This window comes from Mchenga conophoros, linkage group LG22 (genome assembly GCF_057382185.1).
Source record: "Mchenga conophoros isolate Kocher_MC1m ecotype Shallow Benthic linkage group LG22, M_conophoros_male_GT1.1, whole genome shotgun sequence".
NCBI classification, from domain to species: Eukaryota; Metazoa; Chordata; class Actinopteri; order Cichliformes; family Cichlidae; genus Mchenga; species Mchenga conophoros.
The window spans coordinates 20,451,167-20,467,439 of record NC_140546.1 but is presented as its reverse complement, the minus strand read 5'-3'; the positions used below and the strand labels follow the sequence as shown (position 1 = coordinate 20,467,439).

At 42.3% G+C, this 16,273-nt stretch overlaps 1 protein-coding gene across 1 annotated transcript; it reads left to right on the top strand.

The window, feature by feature from the left end:
* Positions 1-661: 661 nt before the first annotated feature.
* On the top strand, positions 662-16,015 carry fkbp9 (FKBP prolyl isomerase 9). The gene is made up of 10 exons (XM_085262851.1): positions 662-1,011; positions 1,762-1,907; positions 5,103-5,292; positions 5,372-5,517; positions 7,744-7,933; positions 11,194-11,339; positions 11,647-11,836; positions 13,968-14,113; positions 14,701-14,864; positions 14,941-16,015. The coding sequence occupies exons 1-10, from the start codon at positions 809-811 to the stop codon at positions 15,118-15,120; spliced, it is 1,701 nt and encodes a 566-aa protein (XP_085118977.1). The 5' UTR covers positions 662-808; the 3' UTR covers positions 15,121-16,015.
* Positions 16,016-16,273: the final 258 nt, after the last annotated feature.

Below are 16,273 nucleotides of genomic sequence, written 5' to 3'. Positions count from 1 at the left end.
ATTTACCGTCTGCTTTACTTTTTTACAATATTTTTTTCACATTTAAAGCTTGAACCTCTTTCTTGCCTAATTGAACCCCCGGTGAGATTGTCCCCCCTCCACCTCTTCTCCTCCCACTGCCACGTAGAAACATTCCTGCTCTGTCTGCCTCCCCTCCAAAAACCTGAACACCACCAACATAACTCTATCTGTGCGTAAAGTCAGCAGCAATCGTTATGCGTGCTGCTTATTCTTACGCTTTGACTATAAATCAGAGGCGTAGCCAGATATGCAGATATTGTTTTTTTTTTTATGGATCCAGGTGGATGTGTCCGCATCTGTTTGGAGACCCCAATGTTTCCACGTTGACACATAACTCGGGCAGCACTGCGCAAGAGCAAAGCGCGGTGCCCCAACTATCCCATTCAATTGCAAAGGGCGTTAAGTCAGCTGGAGCGAAACACGGAAGTAATACGTCACTGTGTCAAAATAAGAGTCTAATTTTCTAATCTAATATTGTGTGTTTTTTGCTTGTGTGGCACAGAGATATTGGACCACACGTTTCAACCTCTTGTATTTGGGTTTTATTAACAATGCGTCACATTTAGACGAATAGTCAAAGTTTTACTTGTAATATTCAAACCGGATGTAGTGCGGCTTTTTCTCTGGCTTGACACGTGATCAATCCTATGCTGGAACCAGAAGCAGGACTTGTGTCCAAATCGGAGTAGAGGAAATCAAAGCACCGGGGGACAGGGAGTCAGCGGGCACACAGGCAGGCCGTACCCACAGTTACCTCCATCGTCTCAAATCGTTCTCCTCGGTCACAATGATCAAGTGCGCGCAAGGGGTGTTGTATCTCTCGGTTCTGGTGACGTTCGCCGCCTGCAACGCTCCTCCGGTACCGTTAGACGACATCCTCATTGAGAAAACCTCCGTGCCAGAGCAGTGTGTGCGCGCGGTCAAAGTGGGAGATTTTGTCAGGTATCACTACATCGGCACGTTTCCAGACGGCAACAAGTTCGACTCCAGGTGAGTGTCTCACATCTGCATTATTTCCCTCTCACTTTAGCACCTTTGCGTTTAGAAGACCGGCTGCACGGTCCGAGCAGCGTGCGCGATGCGTAAAAGTGCGCGTTTAGTGGTTCGCCCCTGTGAGCCACGCAGGCAACCAGACAGCCTGAGCTCTGGTGCTTAATCTCAGGGTCCAAAACTGTTTTTGTGTCGTCTGGAAAACAGACGGTAACAGGGATTACACAGGACCCCGATCTGAGAGATAATTTAGTTTCAGTTTTCAGTTTTATTTGTCATATGCAAGTTAGCACAGGGTCAGTTAAACTAGTTTTTGTTTTATGCAGATGCTTCTTCCACGACCTTTAAAGTCCCCCGAACTCCACTTTGCAAACCACTGACAGTGAAAATGTCTTGCACAGTGGTCAGCTGGGCAGACACCCAAAGCCCCACATACACTGTCACATTTGATTTACTGCACAATTGATTACAGCATAAACTATGATGCACTCTGCAGATTAAGATAACACCGTGGCCCAGTTTTAGTGAGAAATAGACTTACATTTTTGCACAAGAGTCTTTATGTTAAATCTTTAGAAATAAAAGGCTGTTAAGATGTTGAAATATGAAAAAGAAAGGCAGTCACTTTAAAAACCTGAAGTCATTGCCTCAAAGGAAATGTGATTAAAGCCAGGGAATAAAACGATTCATGTTACACAGCAACATCCTCATAGATAATTCCCTGACAGTCTGTTTTTGTGCATGTTTTAGTTATGACCGTGGCAGCACGTACAATGTCTTTGTTGGCAAGAAGCAGTTGATTGAAGGGATGGACAAAGCTCTCGTGGGAATGTGTGTCAACGAGAGAAGACTGGTGAAGATCCCACCTCAACTCGCCTACGGAAAACAAGGCTACGGTGCGTATGTCTGAATGTGTGCCAAACTCATATCAGCACATTGCTGTCCTATATGACTGATTGTTTGGAATGAGAACAAAACTTCTGTGCCAAACTCTGGGACGTTAGGGCACAGACTGGTGTTTATCCCTCTGTAGTTACTATAAATATATCTCTGGCAAAGCTAATCATAACAAAGAGAGATCTTGGTGGGATATTTGCAGGAGCACAAGGCGGAGAAGTTACAGTCTTTGATGAATGCTCTGACTTTTGTTCTGTTGAAGTCAGTGGAAGCAAAGAGGAAGTGGGCTGCCCCTAAGCATCCATGTTGAATGATGTCAGAGGGGCATCACAGACCAGGAAGCAGACCAGAGGAAGCCGCTGTGGATTTTCAGCTGTGAATGTTTCTGCATCAGCTGCAAGCAGATACACTGTCACGTCATTAGTGTATGTGTGGAAATGAAAAAAACCTGGGCCGTTGTTCAGAAATCAGTGTGTTTGTGTGAGAAAATGCATATATTGTGGGAGTCACAGGATGTGAAGCTATGTTTACAAGAAGAGAGAGGTGTGTATATTTGAGAAAGAGCATGAAATATTTCTATCCCATTATCTAATGGGAAAGAGAGAGAAAGAGCGGGCATGTGTAGACAGGTAAAGGCTGAGGCTGTGTCCTCTACCGCTGCCTGTTTTAGAGGGATCAAACAAGGAAAAAGAAAACAGAGCGCTGAGATAGACGGAGCACTCTGAAGTGGTAGAGGGAAAATTTTGCCAGAAGAGACTGCCAACTCATCAGTAGTAAAATCACAATGGCTACCACACACTCAGGCCCTCCATCTCCTCCTCCCGTCCCCTTACCTTCGCTTTCTTCACTTTACATCCATATCTTCTGTCTGCTCACAAAGCTTCTGTGAAACAGTAGAAGAATATTTGAAGAAGCCTATTTCTGCTACTGAAAAACAAAACAAAACACATTTTTGCCATTCATATCTCAAAATCTCAACTTACTAACTCAAACTCATGAAAAAATGACTTGAAATATTGAGCTATTACGTCAAAACTTTTAGATAATAACACGAAATTTTGAGTTATGGGTGACAAAAACTAGATTTTTGTTTCCGGCTTCCACAGAGAAGTGAAGCAGAGACTCCAGAGAAACAGTTTATACCTGCAGTTTATAACGTGCAGAGAACAATCACATTTACACACATACAGTGGGGCAAAAAAGTATTTAGTCAGCCACCGATTGTGCAAGTTCCCCCACCTAAAATGATGACAGAGGTCAGTAATTTGCACCAGAGGTACACTTCAACTGTGAGAGACAGAATGTGAAAAAAAAAAAATCCATGAATCCACATGGTAGGATTTGTAAAGAATTTATTCGTAAATCAGGGTGGAAAATAAGTATTTGGTCAATAACAAAATACAACTCAATACTTTGTAACATAACCTTTGTTGGCAATAACAGAGGTCAAATGTTTACTATAGGTCTTTACCAGGTTTGCACACACAGTAGCTGGTATTTTGGCCCATTCCTCCATGCAGATCTTCTCGAGAGCAGTGATGTTTTGGGGCTGTCGCCGAGCAACACGGACTTTCAACTCCCGCCACAGATTTTCTATGGGGTTGAGGTCTGGAGACTGGCTAGGCCACTCCAGGACTTTCAAATGCTTCTTACGGAGCCACTCCTTTGTTGCCCGGGCGGTGTGTTTTGGATCATTGTCATGTTGGAAGACCCAGCCTCGTTTCATCTTCAAAGTTCTCACTGATGGAAGGAGGTTTTGGCTCAAAATCTCACGATACATGGCCCCATTCATTCTGTCCTTAACACGGATCAGTCGTCCTGTCCCCTTGGCAGAAAAACAGCCCCATAGCATGATGTTTCCACCCCCATGCTTCACAGTAGGTATGGTGTTCTTGGGATGCAACTCAGTATTCTTCTTCCTCCAAACACAACGAGTTGAGTTTATACCAAAAAGTTCTACTTTGGTTTCATCTGACCACATGACATTCTCCCAATCCTCTGCTGTATCATCCATGTGCTCTCTGGCAAACTTCAGACGGGCCTGGACATGCACTGGCTTCAGCAGCGGAACACGTCTGGCACTGCGGGATTTGATTCCCTGCCGTTGTAGTGTGTTACTGATGGTGACCTTTGTTACTTTGGTCCCAGCTCTCTGCAGGTCATTCACCAGGTCCCCCCGTGTGGTTCTGGGATCTTTGCTCACCGTTCTCATGATCATTTTGACCCCACGGGATGAGATCTTGCGTGGAGCCCCAGATCGAGGGAGATTATCAGTGGTCTTGTATGTCTTCCATTTTCTGATGATTGCTCCCACAGTTGATTTTTTTCACACCAAGCTGCTTGCCTATTGTAGATTCACTCTTCCCAGTCTGGTGCAGGTCTACAATACTTTTCCTGGTGTCCTTCGAAAGCTCTTTGGTCTTGGCCATGGCGGAGTTTGGAGTCTGACTGTTTGAGGCTGTGGACAGGTGTCTTTTATACAGATGATCAGTTCAAACAGGTGCCATTCATACAGGTAACGAGTGGGGGACAGAAAAGCTTCTTACAGAAGACGTTACAGGTCTGTGAGAGCCAGAGATTTTCCTTGTTTGAGGTGACCAAATACTTATTTTCCACCCTAATTTACGAATAAATTCTTTACAAATCCTACCATGTGAATTCATGGATTTTTTTTTTCACATTCTGTCTCTCACAGTTGAAGTGTACCTCTGGTGCAAATTACTGACCTCTGTCATCATTTTAGGTGGGGGAACTTGCACAATCGGTGGCTGACTAAATACTTTTTTGCCCCACTGTATTATATACACTCACCAGTCAATTTATTAGGTACACGTTGCTAGTACTAGGTTGGACCATCTTGTGGCGCCAGAGCTGCCTAAATGTTTTGAGGCATAAATTCAACCATGTGCTGGAAACATTTCCGAGAGACTTTGGTCCATATTGACATGATAACGTCACAAAGCTGCTGCAGATTTGTTGGTCACGCATCCACGATGTGAATGTCCAGTTTAACTTAACTAAAAATTTCAGCTACAGGAAAGAAATCAAATCAAAAGGAAGGTTAAAACACTTAAAACTGAACAATATCAGGATTTCCTGTAAAAGCTCATCAGAAAAACCAGAATCGATTGTTTATTTAATCCAGATATCCCACTGCAGAGTTTAAGAATCACCTGCCGTCCTCTCCTCCACAGGTGACATCATCCCTCCTGACTCCATCCTCCACTTTGACGTCCTGCTCCTCGATGTGTGGAACCCCGAGGATGGCGTCCAGACAAACACTTACCACACGCCCTCCGTCTGCTCCAGAAAGGTGGAAGTGTCTGACTACATCCGCTACCACTATAACGGCACGCTGCTGGACGGGACCCTCTTTGATTCCAGGTTTGTCTCGTACAAGCTGTCATTCATGCATCAATCCACCTGCACACTTACAGCCTGTTTTCGCCACTCTCTGCTGCAGTCACACCCGCATGAGGACCTATGACACTTACGTCGGGATCGGCTGGCTGATCGCCGGTATGGATCAGGGTCTTCTGGGAATGTGTGTTGGAGAGAGGCGCATCATCACTATGCCCCCATCACTTGGATATGGAGAGAATGGAGATGGTGAGTTTTGATGTGATTAGTTCCTTAAAGTCTTCTGTCAGACTGACGACCTGTCTATGGCGTACCCCGTCTCCTGCTCTACGACAGCTGGGATAAGCAGTCAAGAAAATAGACGGATGGATTTCCAGTTTCTTCAAGTTTTACTACAAACACTAGAATTTAGGTGAAAAGAAGCAGCTGCACTAATACCATCCAATATGTATCCTGTTAATCACACTAGGCTGAGTTTAGATAGATCTACAATAAACAAGACACTTTAAGTAAACGTGCCACACAATGACCTTATAGTATGAGAGAGTGCAGAGGCGGCAAAAGTACAGATATTAGGTACTTAAGTAGAAGTACTAGGGTTTAGAAGTACTCTGATCAAAGTTAAAGTACTGATTTAACTTCTTTACTCAAGTAAAAGTAAAAAAGTACAGGCTCAGAAATGTACTCAAAGTAATTATGTAAAAAGTTATTTTTTTAGAGGACTTTTCTGCACCTTGTGGAACCTTGTGGTATATTAATATAATAAAATATTAATTTAACAAAATGACATTATAAAATGGGAATAGAAATTGTATATGTTTAGTTAGTCTGACAAACTTTGTGGATATAAATGTTAGATGTGAAAAGAGCTGACCTTTAAAAAAACATTACTCCCTTTGTCCTCCCTCCTCTTCTGTAGGGCTAGCTAGATGCTGAAGTACCACGAAAAACTTACCACAAAACTTGTGAACAGTCACACTTGTTCAAAACAAACAAACAAAAACAAACAAAAAACCAACTTTAACCCACTGGTGGTATATATTATGCATAAACGATATCGTTTTGCCTCTTTCATCCATTTATGTGCAATAACCCCGGTGACTGATACTGATTAGGATTAGTTTTCGTGTATTACTGTTTAGGCTCATATCGAATTAACGCTTTGAAGGCCCACTGTGATATAAAATAACAATAACTCCCCTCAAATGTCTTTAACTAAAGGTAATGAGCCTGTTTTGAAAATCTAAGTATACACAAATATATTTGTGTGAAAACGTATGGAGTAAAAGTACAAAGCAGCCAGAAAAATAACTTCGTAACTAAAGTACAGATACCTGAAAAATTCAACTTAAGTACAGTAACTGAGCATTTGTATTTATACTTTCTACCGCTTTACAAGAGTGATAAAAAGAAAGAAAAGTAGACAGTAAAAGTAAGACTGACACTGTTTAAAGGTAGTGGAAATTGCATTAATAAAAAAAACACTATAAACTGAAGAAAAACAGCTGCATGTGTCATGGCTACTGAACGGACCCACGCGCAGACAGTTCTTTCAAGGAAACAAAAAGGGGATTTATTTACAATAGGGATCACCTTAGTGCAAAATATATGTACAGTGAGTTGGGAGGGGGTCCAGGGCTCCAGGGAGAGAAGGGGGGGGGGGGGGGGGGGGATCCACACACACGCTTCCTCTTCCACTCAGTCACCGCCACCGCTCCTCCGCACACACGCACTCCTCTTCAGCCGCACTCGCTCCAACACTCCACACACTGCCCCACTTGGACAGGTCCGGTGATTCGGTCCAGAATCTACAGACAGAAGGTCAAGGTTAGTTCCACAACATAAAACACGTGTAAGCGATTCTTCTTTGAATATGCCGCGAGCACGAACTCAGGTGGTTCGACGTTCCAGCGGTGAGCTGCTCTCTGCCACTGCCTTAAATAGCAGCTGGGGAAATCAGCCAGATCAGCCGCAGGTGGACACCATCCACAGGGGTGCGTGGGCCAAGAGTGAGAGCCCGTAATGAGCTCCACCCAGGCAGAGAGGAGGAGGAGAGACAAAAAACTAAAACGAACAACAACAAAACCTGTAGCCAGCGTGGGCCAACCAGAGAGACACGGGGACCGTGACAGCATGCAGGTAAAATAAGTTAAGTAATAGGAAGTTTATCCTTCATCCATTGCGCAGCACGGTTATGTGACTACCTGCTGGAGGAAATTAAGATGGAATGATTCACAACACCTTTGTGTATGTGAGTTATTAACAAGTTCAACTGAAACTGGTTGTGTTTAAGGGTAAGAAAACCCGCTTACTCACACTCTATCATTAACAAGCACAAACATTATTACTAAGGCTCCCGTGCTCTCATCTTCACATCACATTATCGTGATCTGATTTGCTGAAAGTTTGGGAATAGCAACCTGAGCCCAGAAAAATAAAGAGTTTAGCTTCTTCGTCATCTTCTTCTCTCCTCAGGCAGTGACATCCCAGGACAGGCTTCCCTGGTGTTTGATGTTGTCCTCTTGGACCTCCACAATCCCAGAGACGGGATCACAGTGACTAACCAAGTGGTGCCCGAGTCCTGCACGAGGAAGAGTGTTTCTGGAGACTTTGTGCGTTACCACTACAACGGCAGCCTTCTGGATGGGACATTTTTCGATTCTAGGTATGTATTCATCATAGAGGGAAACTTGTTCTCGTGGTTCCTAAATAAAAACCGTTTATTGCCCGCTGTTTCTCAAGTAGCCTCACGGTGGCAGCATTTCTCTGGAGACACAAAGAGGAATCGAAACTTAAACTTCAAGTAGAAACTTCCTGCACATCTGTGTCACATAATAGTGTAACTGTTTTAAGTTTAAAATCTCTCTTCTTGTGGTATTTCTTGTGGATTTGAAAAAGCCTGATTTAGAGCGGCATTGCTTGTATGCTAAATTTAGAACCACAAAGGACACAAATAAGAGATACAGTCAGAAACTAATTTGATTTGAAAAATCAAAACAAAACGCAAGAAAGGTGTGGTTTAGTTTTCTGAAGAAAGATGTCATATGTAATAAGATAAGATTTCATCATTTATCATCATCATTTCATCTATCAGGTCAAGTACATGCGCCCAACAACTTGTTGAATCTGTGCCACAAAGAAATAACACGAAATGTACCACGAAATATTGCCAGTGAATGCAAGAAAAAAGGAAAAAAGAAACACATTTGCACTCATAGCTGATTTGCACTGTGTGCATTTCTTTGGTATCTGCGTCATATGACGCAGAGTTATTCAAGGTAAACAAACAAATGTACAAACAAATGCACGCTGTTGGTTGCAGCTTACGCCCAGTGGTTTTGAGGGTAAGATCGTTTCCTGCTGTTGAATGCATCATCACCAAATGAGCTGACGTTGGATTTTAACGTCTGGGTAGTCTCACAGCTAAGTGTCTTTATCCTTATTCCACACAGCTAGCAGCTAGCACACTGTGTCCATCACAATAAAGCCAGTAAATCTGGTATTGTTCATTTAACCTCAGTCTAAGGTAATGCACATAAACATTCAGCATCTTCAGAGAGAGGCTCTGCGGTTCTTGGAGGTTTTGCAGATGTTGAATGAGAACATTCCCTTTAGGAGCTTCTTTCAAAACAAGGGAGAGTTGATTTTAGATGCAGCAGCATTTTTTTTTAGCTTGTTTAGTATTTATTTGTGTGTAGGAATTACATTTACACCCTAAATGCAGGAAACCAATAAGCGGGTAATGAGTCACTCCTGAATTCAGTCATCCAAATCGTGAGTTAATAAGGACTAACATCTGCCTCTATTAGACTGTTTATTTTCAGCATAACCATATTTGCATATACAGTGTGCTGAAATATCGTCTCCCCCTTAGGTCTACGTGAATCAAAAATATATTTTAAAAAATTAAAATCTGCAAAACTCAAAAACTACGAGTTTTAATTAAATCAAATCACATTTATTTCTTTAGCACATTTAAAAGACCAGTGTACATCATAGAGCTTCACAATAGTACCGCAATGTGGGGAGAAACAAGGGACAAATTGAACAATTACAATAAGATGGTATGGAGTGCAAGCCGGAAGAAAGTCAAACTAATTTGCTTCAAAGGCTAAATTACACAGGTAAGTTTTTAGGCACGATTTAAACAATTGAATAGATTCAGATGTACGGACATCAACTGGGAGATTATTCCAGAGTCTAGGAGCGGCAACAGCAAAGGCACGGTCACCTCTGGCTTTTCAACGAGACCTTGGTTGCACTAAGAGCAGTTGGCTAGAAGATCTTAGTGCTCTCTTGGGGTTATACAGGTCAAGGAGATCAGTTAAATAACTAGGTGCTGTTAAATACCCCAATTCTTTGATCTTTGGGCTGAAGGAAGAACAACACTGAGTGTTTAATGCTCAATCAACAATCTCTTTATTCCATACAACACTTTCCACAGGAGGGTGTCTTGAAGTGTGTGACAGTTACACATAGCTTCTTCCCCTCCCCCCTCCAGGGTCATGAAGCCTAAACCCTCACATTCTTTCTATCTTACGGCGCCTAAGTGATGGCCTTGGCTTCCTGTTTTATCTCTTCCTGATGAGATGGGGCAGAAAACCTCTACCCAGTATGCTGTGTTCTCTTTGTAATCTGAAAAAGGAAGGTCATGATTCTACACAAACAGCATTTCTTGTAACTCAGCAGTGTAATGCATCATAAAACAGTCTAATAAATCTAATGTTTTCTCACCTTCTTGTAGATCTGGAGTGTAATGCAACCTAAAACAATATGATGATTTCACAATCTTTAATCAAAGGCATAATGTGGCCTATATAGCGGTATAATGAGCTGCTTTTATGCACTTTCTGGTTCAGTTTTGAAGACATCACCGTATTCAAAACACATCAATCATGATTCCTCCTCAATGGCTAATCGTAAACATAAAACAAAAATAATCTTTCCAAAACAACCTCCTATGTCTGCTGCAAATGTCAAGGCGACCCGATAACCACAATAATAGAGTATAAAAAACTATTTATACACAGAATTTAACACTGTAACCTGACGTGTGTAGATTCGTAGTCATCCCGGTCATGGTAGTCTCAGGAGCTTAGGGCGCCCGACTGTCTGCCACCTACAATGCTGGTGCCTCAATCTCCACTCACATCTTGCATCTCAATGAGTCACAGGATGGTGCAAGGCCTCACAATGGTTTCACACAAAACCTCTCCTGTTATTGACCCATGCCGTTTTCACACCTTGACTCATGATTAATGGGTCAACAACTCCTTTAAGGGACAACCCCCGCTAGGGTTTAAATACCTGGGACCCTCTACCGGTTTGTTTTGCAAATGAAGAAGTTTCTCAGATGAGAGGTGAAACTTCTTCAAGAAACTTAAAGAAGTCCAGTGGCTTTCTTTCCAAGCTTCTTAGACTATAACCAGTACAAAATGTAAACATGGATAGCAGGGATTAAAGAGGAACTGTGATAATAACGCGTCATATTTCTAAAGACAATCACAAAACATGTCAGATCAAGTGTTATCTGTTATCTGTCTTATCCATTAGAGAGAGAAGTGTGCATTGTTGCCCGTGTGTGTACAAGTCTGAACTAAGAGAGCAAAACTTACAAAATTTGGGTGACACTGGTGTGATCCGACAGCAGACTGGGTAGAGGGCATATCACAAAGGAGGAAATTAAGTCCCTGGTTTGATTATCTGCTAGATAGATGTTTTTTGTGTGTGTTTATCTCTTTGTTCATTACCCTGTGTCTATAAAGGAAAACTGACTTTTGCAATGTGTTGCGGTGTTTTTACCTCCTCCATATCGGCGTGCATCTGAAACTCAAGCTTAAGCTATGACTAACTTTATTATATGAGGGTAAAAAACAAACTGTTTTTACCTTCAAAATTATTTTCCTAATATTTTCTTTTCCTCAGCTACTCTCGTAATCGTACCTACGACACATACGTGGGTCGAGGCTACGTGATCGCCGGCATGGATGAGGGCCTGATCGGAGTCTGCATTGGGGAGAGACGCACCATCACCATCCCCCCGCATCTCGGTTACGGAGAGGAGGGCACAGGTGCGTATGTGTAATGCTCAGATTCATTGGCTCAGTGAGAGAAAGATCATAAGAGTCATGAGCCATGAGATCAGAAGTGCTTGTTGTGCCATTTATCATGCGTTCTTCTTGTGGTAGAGAAAACAGAAGGTCTGCTGTAGCGACGAGACATAAACGTTCGTTTTTGAGAACGTCTTTGTACAAATGTGCACGCTTTCCACTCAAGATTCAATAAATTAAAAAGAAATTCTGGATTCTTGTTTTGACTGAAATCACAGGTAGATTCAACTCATTTTTTCCCCTTTCCACATCTCTCTCTCTCTCTCAGGCACAAAGATCCCAGGCTCAGCAGTGCTGGTGTTCGACGTCCACATCATCGACTTCCACAACCCCTCGGATAACACTGAGATCACCGCCACTTTCAAGCCAGAAGAGTGTGACAAGCAAACTAAGAAGGGAGACTTTGTTAAATACCACTACAATGCCTCTCTGATGGACGGCACATCCATCGACTCCACGTAAGTAAAGCTCTGTTGGACTCTTCTGGGAGAGCAAAAAAAAAAAAAGGTAACAGAGAAACTGAGACTTATTAGTGCAGAGTTGGGATTGACCTAAATGGAGGCGTCAGCGTAAAGGTGGGAGTTAAAATTTAATAGCAAGGCCACCTTCTTCCAGACCACCTGCAGGAGCGAAAGAATGGGGGGTTGAGAGCTTAGTGGGGGGAGGGACGACACACAGTGAACCATGTCTGAGGCCAGCTGAAATCCCCGGCTGGAACAAGGTTTTGGGGCAGAGGGAGTGCTTCGGATTTTGGCCAATTTACTCTACATCCTGATATATTAGAGAACCGGTTAATAATTCTTAAGAGATCAGGTAAAGCGTGTTATAGCTGTGAAATCAGGACCAGAGCATCATCAACATTCAGATAATTTTAAAAATTTGATTTAAAAACTTTAAGCAGTGATCACAGAGTCTCTCAAGTTTTACTTGCAGCAAGAAGTCAGAGGGTACAGATTAAGACTAAAACTTACAGCTCACGGATGCCATTATAGCTGGAGTCACATCCTAAGTTACACAATTAGCCTTTCAAAATTGTGGAATTTTCCATACATGTGCCATCATGCCGAGGCATACAATCTTATCTTTATTAGCTCCGACTCAGCCCCGTTTCAGGGTCAGTTTTCTTTTCAACAGCAGTCTTCTTGCAAGTACATCATAATCAACTGATCTCATACAGACGTAAGTCGAGCAACAGTTTAACATAATTAAAATGTTTCCTGTAATTAAGAGGGCAGCAATAGATGGCATGATAGGAACTATGACAGAGGTCACATGTAGTGGGTTGATAGCAGGTTAGTAAAGCTGTTGCTAGGTTAAAAATTGGAGGTGAGATTCAAGTCATTTTTAAGCAACTGTCGATTCAGTTTTTAAAATTCTGTTTAAAAGTAAAACATAAAAAGGGCCATTAGAGGAGAGCAGAACTCACTGAAAACAATTTATTGAAATTCTACAAAAGTGCAGAATCAGTGAATAAAAAGCGGAGGCATCCACCAGATGTCAACCAATAAGCACGTAGATCCACCACAACAGAACCAAGCTTCCCTGAGTCCTCACTTAAACACAGAGACGAGTCATTCTCTGATTTTTTCGTCACCATCCTGACCAAAAACATGTGTTATATGCACAAAAGCTTCATAATGTAGCTATAATATGTAGCCTACAAGATTATTCATGGTAAACATGACTCTGTAACAGTTTCCCCAATGTCCAGCTTGCTGGTCTGGAGCAAAGCCACAAAGCCACAGCAAGATCAGACCATGTAAAGCTCAAGAGCTACATCTCAGACTCAGTTAGCATGGTAAATAAGAGTACAGTTAGCTGTCAGGAGAAAGCCTCTTCTTTCTAAAGAGGTTCGCAAAGTTGCATCAGAGCAAACGACAAGACTTCAGGAGAAGATTTTGTTTGGACAGATGAGACCAAAGCAGAGATGTGTGATGATTTGTGCTTTTTTGCATAGAAACAGCTTCAGGCAGACTGAAGAGGGGGTGTGTCGGATTTCAGCCTTCAAACAGACCTTTTAGCAAGTTTCCTCTTACAGATGTGCATTCAAGTGCGCATAGGTGGTGGTGAAAGCGCCACTTTGTTCACGTTATGCATTTGAAAAAGAAAACTGTCGCTCTACATGTGAATTTCCTTTTTTCCCCCTTTTTATTCCTCACAGCCACTTTAAACTCCTGGTTTAGTGTCCAGCTATCACAAAGATAACATAAGTAGGATCTCTTGAATGGTGAGCTCTTTGTCTGAGCTGTGAGCTCTTTATATAGTAACGATCCCCAGCAATGAGGTCTGCAGGGTCATGTCTCCTCACTGTTTAATGGTTGTTTGAATCCACAATTGTGAGTCATCCTAGCAGCAGATTATAATTTGCAAAAGTCTTCTTAATGCTGTGGATTCAAACCCACACCGTGATCCTCTGGCCTGCTGAAATTAAGGAAATACACATTATGTTTACAAGTTGAAACTTTTACTTATTCTTAAACAAGAATAAATAAGAAAAACAGATCTCATGTGTGTAGACAGAAATGATGGACATGCTTCCTTTAGCACGGCGACTAATATGCAGCTGTTTTATATGTTTATCTGTTTCAGGTATAATTATGGGAAGACATACAACATAGTCCTGGGAGCAAACCAGGTGGTCCCGGGGATGGAGGATGGACTCATGGACATGTGTGTGGGAGAGAGAAGACACCTTGTTATTCCTCCTCATCTGGGCTATGGGGAGAGGGGAGTCAGTGAGTCACGCACACACGCCCGCACACTCACACTCAGAATGTGTGTGTTTCATTTTAAACTAAATGTGTGTTTCATTTCATTTAAAATGAAACACACATTTTTACTGCGTGCACCTTTCTAGTGGTGCAACACATGAAAGGTTTCTTTCAGTTTCCAGTCATAAAATAAAATTATTGTAAGTATTTACTTAGTTTTGCTGTCTAGCCTGGTCAGGGATGAAAATCCACTTATCAGCAGATTTGGGAAATGCACTGAACCCCTATAGCTCCTCCTGTGGGTGGTGGGCGACACACGAGGGTCTTTCTGGTACTGCCGGGCCTGCCCAGATAAGCAGGAGGAGAGTAGGAGAGAGGATGGATGGATTTAACATGAGAGTAGCATCAGTTCTCCTCATTTAACTAAAAGGATAACCATATTTCCACATTTGTCAAATAGTTCATTGAGCACACAATGACTGTAAACTCCATTTTATAATTTTATAACTTGAGGTTAAAGCACCCAGTGAGCAGTAGAGATAGTTCTCTCTTTTCAGCGGATGTCTGGAACGAGTCACAGTGATTTATTGAGCTTTTATTTGTGCGTCCAGCTGGTGAAGTTCCAGGCAGTGCCGTGCTGGTGTTTGACATCGAGCTGGTTGACATGGAGGAAGGACTTCCCGAAGGCTACATGTTCATCTGGAACGACGAGGTGTCTCCAGACCTCTTCTCTGAGATGGACAAAAACACCGACAAAGAGGTGGAGCCCTCTGAGGTATGTCAAGTTGCTCTTATCAAGATTTTCTCTTAACCATCACCATTAATTTACCATCCCCTTTTTGTTTGCACAGTTCACTGACTACATCATGCGGCAGGTGACTGAGGGTAAAGGTCGCCTGGCTCCTGGCTTTGATCCTTACCGCATCATTGACAACATGTTCTCCAACCAGGACCGCAACGGTGACGGAAAGATCACAGAGGCAGAGTTCAAACTTAAAGCCGATGAGGCTGCTGCCCACGACGAGCTATGACGTGCTTTATAGCGCGAGGGTATAAGGCAAAGGGTCAGATAGTTGGGGAAATGGGGACTGATAGTAAATTTGTGGGTGGTAGAGTAGCTGCAGATGGGTTTGTATGTTTAAAGTGTGGAGGGGGAAATGGGCTGACAGAGATTTTGTGGACTTAGATGATAGAGTTAAAGGATGTCTCGTCCATGAAGTGCCAATTGAGTCTGAGAAGAAATAACGAGTATGTAGGATTTAGAAAAAAATCATGTAATTTGAGGACTACGATGGAAATGAATGAATTTTTTAACCTCCTTTCTCATCAAAGGGTATAAAAGCACTCCTGTGTGAGAGAACAAACAAGTGCCTAGTTCCACTTCATCTAGATTAAAAACTCTTTTGACTTTACAGACTTTTATTTTCTTATTTTCTACTCAGTTTGTCCAAACTGTCTTGACAGGAGCACCGAGTTATTCATAATTAACTGTGATACACTGTGATGGAAGAAAGGTTCTTACTCAGAGCTGCCGCTGTTTTTAAAAGTGAAAAATAATAGGGTTTTATTTCCTTTATTTACATTCAACACCTCCCACTGTTTCACTTTTAAATGTCAGCCCACCTTCTGTGTTTTCAGCCGTTAAAATCATTCAGTCACCCTCCAGCTGTCAGGTCTGAAACCTCCATTCCTTCACTCGTTTTTGGTCTACTGTTTGTTCCTTTGCTTGTTTCGGTCTTCTCTGGATGTCTGGCGCGGTTTAGGAATTCGTGTGCAAGTGTGTGCGTGTGTGTGCAAGAGTGAGACAGAGCTATGCAAATAGAGGTTTTTTTTCTATTACTTTTACATTCAGGAGAACACTAAGGCTTGATGTCGCCTGTATCAGCTGAAGATTTCATTCAATTAAATGACCTGGCCTAAATATAATGCTCGCATTGTGTCTTCATTATCAGGTTGATGCCTACATGAGTGTGAGAACTGAGCTCCCTACAGCTTTAACAAATATAAACAAATATCTTTATTTACCCATGCACATGGGGAGTTGTGCACAGTGCAAAGCATCCTGCAGATCTGAGGGGTGCTCCTTCAACCTGTTACATTTTTACTCTAAGTCACACAATGCATTTAGGACACCTTTGACCTAACCCTGATCATTGAATGCATACACACTATCCCATTGCCATT

Bases quoted from the DNA above. Each gene is read 5' to 3' on its own strand.
- fkbp9 (XM_085262851.1), top strand. From the start codon at position 809: ATGATCAAGTGCGCGCAAGGGGTGTTGTATCTCTCGGTTCTGGTGACG. The intron at 5,518-7,743 runs GTGAGTTTTGAT...TTCTCTCCTCAG, and splicing joins ATATGGAGAGAATGGAGATG to GCAGTGACATCCCAGGACAG. The intron at 14,865-14,940 runs GTATGTCAAGTT...TTGTTTGCACAG, and splicing joins AAGAGGTGGAGCCCTCTGAG to TTCACTGACTACATCATGCG.